The following is a 13,523-nucleotide window of genomic DNA, read 5'->3' on the forward strand; positions in this document are numbered from 1 at the left end:
CCTCTCATGCACTCCTGCTAGGCTCTGCTGGATCTCTTCTTTTATGCAAGGAAATGCCGTGCCTTCCCAGAATCCTCTGGGCTCTGGTGTGCATGGCTGATGAGCAGCACCAGGGACTAGAATAATCTGTGCTTGGTGTAACCTGTGAATAAAATTCACCCTCCCTGCTGCTCCTACAGTATTCCTAACTTAAAAATGGAAAGCATAATGCTGGTGGTCAACAAAAGAGGTTTAAAGACCGTCTCAAGGCAAATCTTAAAAAATGTAGTATAAACACTGACAACTGGGAAACACTGGCCTGCGAGCGCTCCAGTTGGAGAACAGCCTTTACCAAAGAGAGAAACGTGCTAAGAGGAAGGCACGCTTCCGTGATCAACTCCTGCCTGGAAACCAATGTCCCCACTGTGGAAGGATGTATGGATCCAGAATTGGCCCCCACAGTCACTTACGGACCCATTGTTAAAATCGTGTTTATAGAATACAATCTTACTCGGCTACGAGTGATCGCCAAAGAAGAAGAAGATAGTCACCTCAGGGACCAGAGAAGGTCCAGGTTGGTGTTGTGTAACTTGCAGAAGACAAGGGGCATCTGGCTGGTTCCATTCATACATTGTGTAACAGGAATCTGTGGAAGCTGTAGTACTTTTGAGCTGTGAGACCTTATGCATCTCAGTACAACTTGGCATGACAGAGCACTATTCTAGGCCATTTCCTACTGTCTTGTTCCCATCCAAATTTAGTGGTATGTTCAGCTCAGTTGGACCCGAGCATCTGTTGCCAAACTTCCAGTTTCCCCCCAGAATTTGCCGGCAATCCTATGACATGAGGTCGCCAGCTTTTATTTTCCAACAGTCACAGTTAGATGCCCACAGAGTAGGTCTGCAGCAAGAAGAAAGGACTTCTGTCCAACTCGAGCATAAAATGTGAGGATTCAGCTTGAAGCTTATCCCTCCCTCTCCTGGTGTGCCTTTCTCTGTCTCTTGCAGCTGCCCTTTTAGAACACTTTAGAAAAAGGTAAAAAGAAATAATACAATGTTAGGGAGGTCACATATCATATTAGTTGAAATTTATTTTAGCACATATATACAAATTTGTATATTTTAGCACATATACAAATATTTTAATTTAATTTAATTTACAGAGGAGCTTTGCTCCCCACACCCAGCCTGACCAATGATCAGAAGCTGTAGTCCAGCAATTGTGCGGGGAAGCATGGGTTCCTCATCCCAATCTTGCATACCAGAATTCTGGATAGTCTGATTATTGGTGTAAGTGGTTCTTTTCTTTTCTTTTCTTTTCTCTTCTTTTCTCTTCTCTTCTCTTCTCTTCTCTTCTCTTCTCTTCTCTTCTCTTTTCAGTCCAATGAAGTCTTGGCTTGTTCTCTAGGGAAAAGTCCAGTGGTGAAAGAAAACATACAATAACATAGAATAAGAATAATTTATTTATACCCCAACAAAATATTAAAAACACAATAAAACATTAGACATTAAAATTCCCCAAACAGGGCTGCCTTCAGAAGTCTTCTAAAGTCAGATAGTTGTTTATTTCCTTGACATCTGGTGGGAGGGCATTCCACAGGGCGGGCGCCACTACCGAGAAGGCCCTCTGCCTGGTTCCCTGTAACCTCACAGTGAGGGAACTGCCAGAAGGCCCTCGGAGCTGGACCTCAGTGTCCAGGCTGAATGATGGGGGTGGAGATGCTCCTTCAGGTATATGGAAATCCAATATGGAATCAATACGAAGGTGAATGAGATTTAACTCAAGCAGTGGTTGGTGAGGAAAGTTGCTTCTTTAGCAAAAGTGGTGACTGCGTGAGAAGGCTGGGATGGGAAATTTGAAAAGTGCCCTGGGCTCCGGCACTACCTCTTACTTCAGAGGAGTGACAGAGGGTCCTTGCCACTTTTAGCCAGAGTTTAGACACCAAGCTCAACATTGGAACCCTCCACAGGAACCTTTACAGAGAGCAACCCATTCCTGCTTAGGGTTCTGCCATATCCTGTAACCAGGTAGCTCAGTTCAGCTGGAATTCTGCACTTGCCCCATGACTATATGATTATTATTATTATTGCTTGATTCATAATAATATCACAGTGGTGGACTGAGGAAGTGATAACGTGTGAGAGTCATTGATAATACCCAGCTCATATGATTTACAGCACCCAACTAATTCCAGAATCCAGCACCACATCTAATGCAAACAACACCCTTAATTCAGCAAATAATTCCCACTGGGAATAAATTATTATCAGCTGGGAAGCATTACTTACTGTTATGAAATCAAATAACGCTTTTGCCTTTCATGTGAAGTCCATGCCCTTTGAGCAAGGCAAGGACCTATTGCTAACAGAATGTGCTCATCAAGGCAAGGATATCCCATTTGTATTTCTTAAGAACTTCCAATATCACCCTCTATCTCCTCTGCCAACCGAAGCTCCCCTTTATCTTGCTGTAGGTGAGGCAGTGTGTTGGACTGCCACCTGCCATGCTGAGTCACTTCTGGCCAGTCTGTGTTTACAATGCAGCATGGAGCATGGCACCAGCCATTCTCAACTCTTTGCATATTGCATACAGCAGACACTTTCCAAGTTCTGCCTAACTAGATGTCTAGTGCAGTCAGAAGGTTCTTGTAATTTTCAAATGCCCCTTAAGAGATGTCCTGTCTGGAGGCAGTGGCGTAGCATTGGGGGGACGGGACGGACACAGGAGCAGTTGTCCCGGGCGCAGAATTGTTAGGGTCACAAAATGTCAACACCCGGTGATGTGAGTGGGTATAGACCACAGGTATTGCTCCCCAGGTATATAGAATTCAAGACTATGAGCTATAAAGCCATTTTGCCTTTGTCTCACTAAAATCCTAGTTTTTCTCTCTCTTTGTCTTACTAAGATGCTGTACTTATTAAGGATGTTTATATTCTCCACTTCTCTGAGTCTTTTTGATTCCTTCGCAGCAGCCTGACATTCATAGGCCCGAGCTTACTTCACCGGTACTGCCTCAATATAGCTATGTGCTTCAATCACTGGATTCAGGGCCGACTTAAGCCGTGGTGCGAAGATCCCTCCGGCGCCCCACCCCACCCCATTTCCCAACGCGGCTGTTTGGTGTGCAGCGCGGCTGCCGCAGGCACAGCAGCCCGGCGCCCCCCTGGCAGCCCGGCGCCCTGGCGTATTGCGCCACCCAGCCTTGCCTTGGGGCCGGCCCTGACTGGATTCCATTGAGAATGAGAGAGGGAGAAAGAGAGAGAGATTGAAGACATCTTAGCCAAGTGTCCCCACAAATGCGGACTCATTGTCCTGGGTGTATATCCTAATTAGTACTGACTCACACTGAGAGGCTGGATAATTCTGCTGCCTCTGTACATAAAAAGTGGTAGAATGCTCCATTCACACCTGCCCAAGACTCACAATGAAATTACATACCTGCAGTTTCAGGAAACAAGGCCAAAGCTGTGAATCATTGCAGAGAGGCAATGGGGAGCCTCTGTTGAGGGTGTGCACTCTGGAGTGTGCACTATGGAGTCTCCTTCTTTGGAGGTCTTTAAGCAGAGGCTTGACAGGCATATGTCAAGAATGCTTTGATGGTGTTTCCTGCTCGGCAGGGAGTTGGACTGGATGGCCCTTGTGGTCTCTTCCAACTCTATGATTCTATGATTCTATGGAATCCCAGGAACTTTTCCTCATTTCACTTAACTTATTTCTCAAAGCACACTAGCAGTACTAGCTCTTGGCACCCTGCTTAGGAATGGCTGCCTTCGATTATTTAAATGAATTATAGCAAAGACGTCAGCTTAATGGCAGTCTGTCATTTGGCTGGAGTTTTCTTTGTGACAGGCTCTTTCCACATGTATCACCACCCAGATGTCGGATTGTGGTAGCTTCTGACTTATTACTGACCTAGACCAGACTCAAACCCACACGTGGAGATAAAAGGTTTCATTTTCCGTCGTCTAAGCCAGCCCTTGGTGCTCTCACAGTTCCCCGTTTTCCAGTGTTGCTAAAAACAGCCATCAGGATTTTTTAGCTAATCTAATAAATGCACAAGGAAAAGTGCAAAGAAAGAGCAGGAATTAGTATTCAAATTACATGTTACATCTTGGCTTCTGTCGACAACTTGGGCGAGGATTATGAGATTAGTTGGAGGGTAAGGGAGAAAACAGAACTCCTGCATCTAATCTTGACTATGAAAATAGTCATAGCAGCAACTATGAACAAAATGGAAAAAGTAAATATGATCCATTAAGCAGAGGGATGGAAAATGTCCTCAAAGAAAATGTTGAGGAACTGTATTAGATTCCTTGCAGGTTTCAATACGCAGAGCCAAATCTTACTCCCCGCTCCACCTTTTTCATTTTGTTTTTTTGGAAAATTTCCTTGGCATCTGGATTCTCATCAAACTTGGAACAATGAGGATGTTAGGAAGACTGTGGTTTGGAATATGCAGACATTTAATCATACATTGATTTATAATAACAGCAAACTGCTCTCTCTGTCTGATGTTGCCAGGGTGCTGCACAGTATTTGAACCAAAAAAATTTTGTGGAGGCTGGGACCTAGCCTGGGGAGCTACCTTGAACAAAGTGGTTCTCAAATCTCAGCACTCACTTCAGGCACAAATGTGTGTGTGAAGTATGCAACATCAGCCTCTGTGTCTCTCATGCTGTATGAAGCCTCTGGATTAGCTAGGCTCAGGGCCGACCCTACCAATAGGCAGAGTGAAGTGGCTGCCTCAGGCAGCCAGTGCTGCTGGGTGGGCAGCAGCAGCAAGGTAGTGGAAGACAGGGTGATTTATGCCACATGGCCTGCCCTGCGAACCCTGACCTAGGCTGCTGCCCCCAAGAACAGTGGAAGAGGCTGCCAATCACAGAGTACACCATACAGTATTTCCCTTCATGTCAAGCAACAAAGTTGTCTTAGGTCAGCTGCTCTTGGAAGAATTGTACTGGCTGCCAATTAGCTGCTAGGCTAAGTTCAAGGTACTGGTTTGGGTGTAGCCTGGGACCAGCATACCTGAACAATTGGCATACCCATTATATACTGAATTAGTAACCTGTGGGTGAGGACCTCCTGCAGATAACACCTTATCAGGAGGTCTATTGTGTACAATGGATGAATCAGTGCTGTGGCTCCTCCCCTTTGGAATTCCCTCTTTTTGTATCTTAGACAGGCATCACCTTTGCCGTCTTTTCAGTGCCTCTTAAGTTGAAGCCTTTTAAGTTGAACTCTTTCCCAGTCTGCATCTGTACTGGATTAAAAAAAAATTAAAGTAAGTTTTTATTGTTTTATCACCTGCTGTTTGCTATCCTGGTCTCCTTTAAGGGGAAGGATGGGATATAAATTTAGTATATAATATCTACATTAAACACTCCTACTAACATAAATGGAAAACAATGGCCTATCCCAATGGTAACCAAACTGTTCTAGGGATTCACCAGGTGTTTCTCAGAGAGAAAATCCGTAAAAGCAGAAAAACCTCCCTGCTCACTCACCACTCCTGATCTTCTTGTGCAATGCAGTGCTCTGGGGCAGTGCTGGGTGTGTTCTAAGGCACACTCCCAGTTTGCAAGGATGCAATGATGAGGCAGAAAAGCCTCATCTTCATAAGCAGTCTGTGCTTTCTAGAAAATGCCCTGGAATTATTTGCAATGCACAGGGGTTCTTCAGCATGCAAGTGGATGTAGAGAGGATTCTCTGGCTATGAAAAGTCAGAGAGCCACCAGCCTATCTTATATGAAGTTTTACATTTGGTAAACAGTGAATTAAACAGCCATGGCCAAAAGGAAACAGTGCAAGAAAGCCATTTTCCCTTGCCTTTGTACTTCCCCTCCCTTATTCCCTATGGGTTCTCACACAGGTGCTTTTTACAGGCACTTTTCTGTATGGCTGCTTGCTATTAGATTCTAGACTAGGGAAAGTGGAGGAGGTGGCCCCGAGATACTACTTGCTCCTCTACTGCTTATTGCAGGACTCTGCATCCCCAACCCCAGTTGTCAAGATGCATTTATGTATTGTTTTCTATGTGCAGAATTGCTGTTTTGGTTACCGTGCATCCTGATCCTATACGTGTTTCCTCAAAAGTCCCACTGAATTATCCTCAGCACATACGCTTGTGCCTACATCTTGCTAAATTTTGGTTTTAGGTTTAAAAGGTTCAGGAAATGAATAAGGAGACTAGTGCAATAGGATACTGGTGTTTTGTTTTTTAAAAAATGCAGTGTTGATTAATATATTCATATTTATTTTTTTCTTTTTCAGTTGTACAAAATAAAGGAAAGAAAAAGAAAAAGAGGAGAAAAAAGTGCAATATATGGTTCTTCTACAGTCAAACATAATCTGTTCTGGAAGACCATTCGACTTCTGAAACACTCGACAACTGAGGCGTGGCTTCTGATTGGTTTGCAAGAGCTTCTTGCACTCAAGTGGAAGCTGCGTTGGACATTCGAGTTCCGAGGAATGTTTGAAAACTGGAGCATTTACTTCTGGGTTTCTGGTGTTTGGGAACCGAAATGTTCGAAAACGGAGCCATTAGAGCACCAAAGTTTGACTGTATATGCTTATATACAGTGCTTTTTTCTGGGGGGGACGCAGGAGTATGCATACCCCTAAACATTTTGTGAATCTAAGTTTGGCCTCATTGAGGGGCAGTATTTCAATATGAGCAGGAAAATGAGAGCACTCCTAAACATTTTTTAGAAAAAAGCACTGCCTATACATATATTATTATTAATAACCTACTAAACACATTCCAAATATCAATATATTTACCCAAACAAAGTCTGTGTCTATGAGCAATCTGTTCATATGTTGTGTCATGTCTTCAATCCATTGATTAAAGAGGGCCATAATTTTGTTCTTCCAGTTCAAAGGTACCAGTCTCTTGGCTGCAGAGTTCATAGCTAGAGTCCATTTTCATTGTTCAGTTGTCAACTTCCATTTAATAGTATATAATTCAGAAGACTATTTTCCTCTGAATTTTTTAAGTTTCCCCATATAGTCATATTTATACAGTCTCCCAAAACTTAGTGAGAATAGAACACTGGATGGACCAGTGGTGAAATTGTTCAAGGTGTGCAGGCAGAATTCTCTATTGTCTGTTGTTTTGTTTAAGAGTAGCCATTGTAATGTAACTTTAAGTTACTTATCTGTGTTCCAAAATTTGATTCCATTTTAATACTACTGTGCAACAAGTATCTTTGGGTTTCTGTGTTCTCCATGTTAGAAATTCTGTTCCTTCGGGAGTCTGCAGAGATCCCGAAGGAATTCATTCCTACTTGGGTCCAGTATTTATCATTACTGTGAATAAATAAGTGTTAACTCTCGGTCTAAGTCTGATGACCTTTGTCAGTTCGGTGGGTTTAGTGACACCAAATCGTCAAACACACTTAGTGCCCCTTCAAATGTCTTTGGATTCAGTCTCTTTTGCCATCTTCACACTTGCGAGTCATATTTGAAAGCAAAATATGACTCTTCCCCCAATGTGGGGAAAGAGCACACATATCTTCCCCCCGCTTCAAACAGAAATATGCTGGGGGTGGCATGCTTCCTTTCCTGCCATCTCTGGAAAATGTCCAAACTCCAACGCAACAAGAGATTTATCTTGCTTCTGTTGACTAAAGTCTACCAGCATGCAAGTTTTCTCTGCTTGTATTAAAATGGAAATACGGAACATTTACAATCAATTTCCATATTATCATTTGCCAGACCGCCTCTATGCTTAGTGCTCCTCTTAGCTTTTCTATAATTCTGTGCAAATAGGGGGGGGGTTGCATGGGGCACACACACGGCGCAGAAACTCCCTTGCGGAAACAGAGATGGAATCCAAGAATCCAGACTCAGGATCCCACTGTTCATCTAAAATAGGATGCTTTGATTGAAAACAGATGGCATGTATTTTTCAGCATAGCACTTTTAACTATATTTAAATTCTCTGCATTAATATGTGCTTATATCATGCCTATCTATGCATACATTGCCATACTATCTGTGCATATGTCCATAAATAGCTATGATACAAGCACATATTCATTTACATATATCATATGATATACAAATGTAATGGATAGACCGATACTTAACTACAGCTGCACAGCTGAGATAGCTATCTACATACATAAACCTGCTATTCTTAACAGATATTTTAAGTCACACGACACACCTTTTATCTTCTGTGTCGTACAGAAGATATTTGCATTGTTGGCAAACCAGTTGATTGGTGTGACTTCAGAGTAAAACTTCAGATTTAAGAGAGCTCTACATCAAAAGCTCTAATCGTGGTTTGTCCCAACAAATACATTGTTACCATTTTATTTTCCTTACTCAGTAACAGTTAATCATGACAGACAAACCCGCAAGCGTAACTGTGTTCTTTTGCAGTTTGTGGTTAGCAGAGGCGCTACCTTCTCTGGAGGATCGAGGGACATGACATCACACAAAGTCAGAATGTCATGTGCAGGACCCTTTGAACATTGAGGGGGGGGGCTGACCCCCTAAAAAACCCAGCCCCCCCCAATGCCTCAGCCTCCAGGAGCCGACTCCCTTGGTTGTACATTGCTTTCTGATTTTTAGTCTTTTCAACCACACAATAAACCTGTGAAGTAGATGTTTATTCCATTTTTATGCACCAAGGAACTGTGGCTATGTGATAATGACTTGTCCAAAGCCATTGTCCAAAGGGGGCCAAAATAACAAATCTTTACACAGGATGTAAAATAAATGTGTGATCACAAAATATGCAGCAATGCAAAAAAACATGGAAATATAGGCTGTTACTTTTAAAATATGCCCTTCTAAGTTTCTTGCAAAGTTCCCCTCTAGCACAGAAAAAGGCCACACATTTGGTAAGTTAAAAATAGTTTACATACAAACTCCCCAAAGGTCAGATTCATGTGATTTTCCATACAGCATTCAGAAAAAGTTGCACAGGCAGTAAAACTGAGTTTAGTTCCAAAGCAGTGTAAGTTCCTAAATTATTGGTGCAGTATAGGAATTCAAGAATAGCCTGTGAGAGTTGAACTTCTCCCTCACACTATATATAAGGGTCTGGAGACTTCTGTTTCAGTGTATCTGAAGAAGTGTGCATGCACACGACAGTTCATACCAATGACAAACTTAGTTGGTCTCTAAGGTGCTACTGGAAGAAATGTTTTTTATTTTGTTTCTCAGGTAGACTTAAGCAAGTTGGTTGTATGAGGCTGGTTATCCCATAGTTTCTTTATCAGCTGGCATGCCTGGCTGGCAGGGCAGTGGAGCACTGGTAGTCCTGCAGCTTTGCTAAGCTCTGCGGTCAGTGGCACAGTCAATAGTTATTGACTAAATGCTGCAATCGTAACCCTACTTACCTGGGAGTAAGCACCATTTAATTCAGTAGGACATCTCAGTAGACATAGTTAGGATTGTGCTGTAAAACTCACATGGTTAATCAACTACAATTACTTTAACTAGAGTTGAGAACAGCCCTGCTTTAGATTACACTGTTGCATTCTAAACAATGTGATATCTCATGCTTATGAAGTGGAAAAAAAGCTGGGAAATGGTCTTTAGAAGTAGTAAGTATAGTCAAGAGATTCAGACTATTGCTGTTTATATGACTGGATGCTGAGTCTCATAATAAAATCAGTTGTGATCCAGCTCATGTAAAATAATAAGCTGCAACAACAACAAAAAATAATAATAATAATAGTGGGACCACGTTCTTTGGACTTTCAAGTAAATGTTAATGGGATGTGTGGGATTTGCAAAATAGGGGCTAAATTATATGACTGTCACTGAGAATGTCTACTGAAATGAATCTGTTTGAAGATTAGGGCTTAAACAGAGCATCAGTGCTTAATTAATGCATACCATTAGATAAATTTAGAGCATCAACCATTTCTTTCTTTCCCTGCACAAATATGCAAAGCTTGAGTCAGGAAAAAAATATTTTTAAACCCATACTTCCAAGAATTAAGCTGAAACCCTCTGGGAGTAAATCACATTGAGCTCAATGGAACTTGGTTCTGCGTAGACATGCCTCCAATTGTGCTATTAATATCTACTTACCATTCCTCATTTTTTAAAAATACATCATTCCTCTTTTGTACTATCTTTTCATAAATCCTCCAAAACATTTTAAAGCAACATAAATCTTTATAACATTTTTTTAAAAAATTAAACTTTGCAGGAAAGCAAAACTCCACTGGGTGTAGAAATAATCTTCCATGCCAATGTTATCTCCCACAACTTAGATTTGTTAGTTCATTATTTTCTTGGAGCTTTTGAAATGGGATGGTGCTTTAAGATGGGGTGATATGATCATGCAAGACATCTGGAATAAAACACTAAGTTTTATGGGCTTAATATGTATTGATTTTATTTATACCTTTGTGTACCTTGGCATGACATGCTAGCATAATGGAAATCCATTAGCCCTTTTTATATTTAAGTTGCAGACAATTTCTATTACAAAGCCTGCCTTTTTCTCAAACAGCAGCTTTGACTTTAAAGACAGTCTATTGCCCTGGATGAGAAAATATGGAAAAATGTGTTTCAGCAAGAAGTTGTGAAATTATAGCAATTCTAAAAGTGCAAGTTATTACAAAGTTGTTTAGAAATGTTGGCCTTTGCAAATACACCTTTGTCTCCCTGTATATTAAAACATGATGTCCCCACCATACTACTGTTTGCAGACCGTGTGCCTATGCACATGGGAGTAGCCAGGATTTACGTATGTTGGAGAGGGCAGGGTTTATATTGGGGGCGGGGCAGAACCAAGCTGTCTGTGATGCGATTGGTCAGTTAGTTAAGTATTTTTATTTATCTACTTGACTGGGGGGGCAGCTTCATCCCTCCCACCCACGCATATTCAGCGGACACAGGGGATGAAGAGACACCAGGATCTAGAAAGAAATGTAAGGGTGAAAGTGGGCAAGCAGGGGACAAAATACACATACAATAGAAAGAGGACTACCTAAAAATGGAAAGTGCTGGAAGGACCTACAACAAAAGCTTCAGTGTGTGTGTGGTGGAAGTGCCAAATCAGTGTGATGGGGCAGTTACTTTGTCAACCCTGCATTTTGAGTGGTGATCCTCTGTGGGCACTTTGAAAATAAGGCAATAAGGAAAATAAGGTTGTGTAGACAACACTCGTGTGAAAGAAACCTTCTGAACATTAACAGCACAATGCTAGATATGTCTACTCAGAAAGCCCCACTGAATTCAGTGGGACTTTCTCCCGAGTTTGACGAAACTGCGGGAGGCAGTGGAAGACAGGAGTGCCTGGCGTGCTGTGGTCCATGGGGTCACGAAGAATCGGACACGACTAAACAACAACACCTTTAATGTAGGCGGATCAAGGCCACCCTAGGGTTTTTTTATTCTCGTTTTCAACTGATTTATTTTAAAAAAGTCAATAGCTGTAGTTCTGAAATAATGAGTGCTCTCCTCACCCAAGTGCCTTTTTCCAAAAAAAAAACAACAAACTAAGATTTTCCTTTTCGTTTTTAAGTAATAAAAAGGGGGCTATTAAATACTCTGGGACAGAGAGAGCCCCCAACCCGGGAGGATGCTCTTTATAAGAGGGGGGGAGAGCATACAATGCAAACTAGGCATGGGGGTTCATAGCCCTAAGGGTGTGTGTGAGAGAGAGAGAGAGAAAAAGCAGGGGGCCAGTTTCGCGAGGTGACCAAGAGGCAGCAAGAGAATCTCCCAGCTCTGCTTAGCAACCTGGTCCTGCAGCAGCCCGCAGGGCGTTTCCGCGCTTGCCGTCCCCTCCCCTCAGTCCGCCTGTATCCCTGCATTCCGTGCTGCGAGAGAAGCGGCGGCGGCAGCAGCAGCAGCAGCAGCATCCCTCCTAGGCACGGCCATTCCGAAGCCAGCTCGTCTCTCCCTCTTTCCCTCCCTTCTATCCCCTCGCTCTCGCTCGTTCCCAACAGCCGCGGCTTGTCCTCTCCGCTGCTCTGCTCACTCAGTTGCTGGGGAGCGAGAGAGGGAAAAAAAAAGGGGGGGGAGGCCGCCATGTTGGATCCCGAGACTTCAGTGGCGGCGGCGGCAGTTTGTGCGTGAGGGCGTCAGGAGCAGCCGCGGGGCGGGGGAGAAGCGGAGGCCGAGAGGAGGAAAAGGAAACCGGCGGCTGCGGGCGGGCAATTGCGAGGAGAAGGAGGCCGGGAAGCTGCAGCACCAGCACGTCGCCCTGAGAAGATGCCTTAAACGCGGCACTCGGATTGGAAAAACAGCGGCAGGGTGGGTGGGTGGGGGGAAGCCGGCTGTGTGTGTGAAGGAGCCCCCCTTAGTCACCCTGTTCCGCCTCCGCCACCCGCAAGACAAAAACAAGGAGCAGCGACATGGAAAGGATTTGCTAGGGATTATTCGCTCAGCCTCCCTTTGGCCGGCATTTCCCCCTCCCCACTCCAATGCACCCGCGGGAAGAAGGAGCGGCGGCCTGAGGAAATGAAGGCTTCACCTTTCTTGTTCGGGTAGCCGGAGAGAGGAGCTGGTGCGACGGAAGAGAGAGGGAGCCCGACCCTGAGGGGAAGAAGAAGAAGAAGAAGGCTCCGTTCCCGGGGACTTTTCCTGCCCTTCTGCTGCTGCTCCTCCTCTTCTCCCCACCCCCCGCTCTCTGAAGAATTGCCACTGATGCATTTTCCAAAGGGTGGTGGAGGTGGAGGTGGTGGAGGTGGAAGCCGTGGTGGTGGAGGTGGCGGCGGCGGCGGTGGAGGCGGCAGCAGCAGCAGCGGATATTCTCCAGCGCTAGACCTTCCCAAGCCTGTGCATTTTGTTTTTCGCCGGGGGCCTCCCCTCTCCCCATCTCCCTCTGCTGCTCTTGCCTTGAAAAGTGAATCACCGGTGCAAATTGGATGGGGGTTTTACACTTTAATGATGCAGTAAGGATTCGTTTCGGGATTACGTTGCATGATCTGAATTTTGAATGAAGGAGACCTTTAAAAGAGAGAATAAAATCGCATCCATATGAGAGAAGAGTGGATTCAGTCTTGGGTTTCTTTTTAATATTATTTAAATGTATAAAATATATATTTTCTCTTTTTAAATGTATTAAAAGAGATTTTAGGGTAATTATTTTTCTCCAATATCCTGTATATATATATATTGTGTGTGTGAGAGAGAGTGTGTGTGGAAACAGCTGACCAAGACAGAGAACATGGAGTGGGAATTCTTGAGATGCATTGTACCTTCAGCACCATCCCTGAAGATGCACTGACTTTTCAAAACACTTTTTATCAACTGTAAAACATTCTGATGTGTTAGATTTTTTGAAAATAACCAATAATAATAATTGAGGAGAGGCCCATTAAGAACTGAAGCAATCATGTCTGGAGAGGTACGCTTGAGACAGTTGGAACAGTTTATTTTGGATGGACCAACTCAGACAAATGGGCAATGCTTTAGTGTGGAAACGCTGCTGGATATACTCATCTGCCTTTATGATGAATGTAATAATTCACCCCTGAGGAGAGAGAAGAATATTCTGGAGTATCTAGAATGGGGTAAGTTTGATCAAACATGACATTCCTGTCCACTTTTAGTATTTTGGTATG

At 43.5% G+C, this 13,523-nt stretch overlaps 1 protein-coding gene across 4 annotated transcripts in view; it reads left to right on the top strand.

Moving 5' to 3' along the window:
• Nucleotides 1-11,769: 11,769 nt before the first annotated feature.
• CDC42BPA (CDC42 binding protein kinase alpha) overlaps nucleotides 11,770-13,523 on the top strand; it is a 167,352-nt gene continuing 165,598 nt past the window's right edge. For 2 of the 4 annotated variants that reach the window (XM_035111467.2, XM_035111468.2), the window contains exon 1: nucleotides 11,772-13,472. In XM_035111467.2, coding sequence (XP_034967358.1) covers nucleotides 13,295-13,472 — 178 coding nt within the window. In that variant the 5' untranslated portion in view covers nucleotides 11,772-13,294. Of the gene's footprint in view, nucleotides 13,473-13,523 lie in introns of all 4 variants that reach the window. The other 2 variants (XM_035111463.2, XM_060272965.1) reach the window with 2 other exon arrangements.

This window comes from Zootoca vivipara, chromosome 3 (assembly GCF_963506605.1).
Source record: "Zootoca vivipara chromosome 3, rZooViv1.1, whole genome shotgun sequence".
NCBI lineage: Eukaryota > Metazoa > Chordata > Lepidosauria > Squamata > Lacertidae > Zootoca > Zootoca vivipara.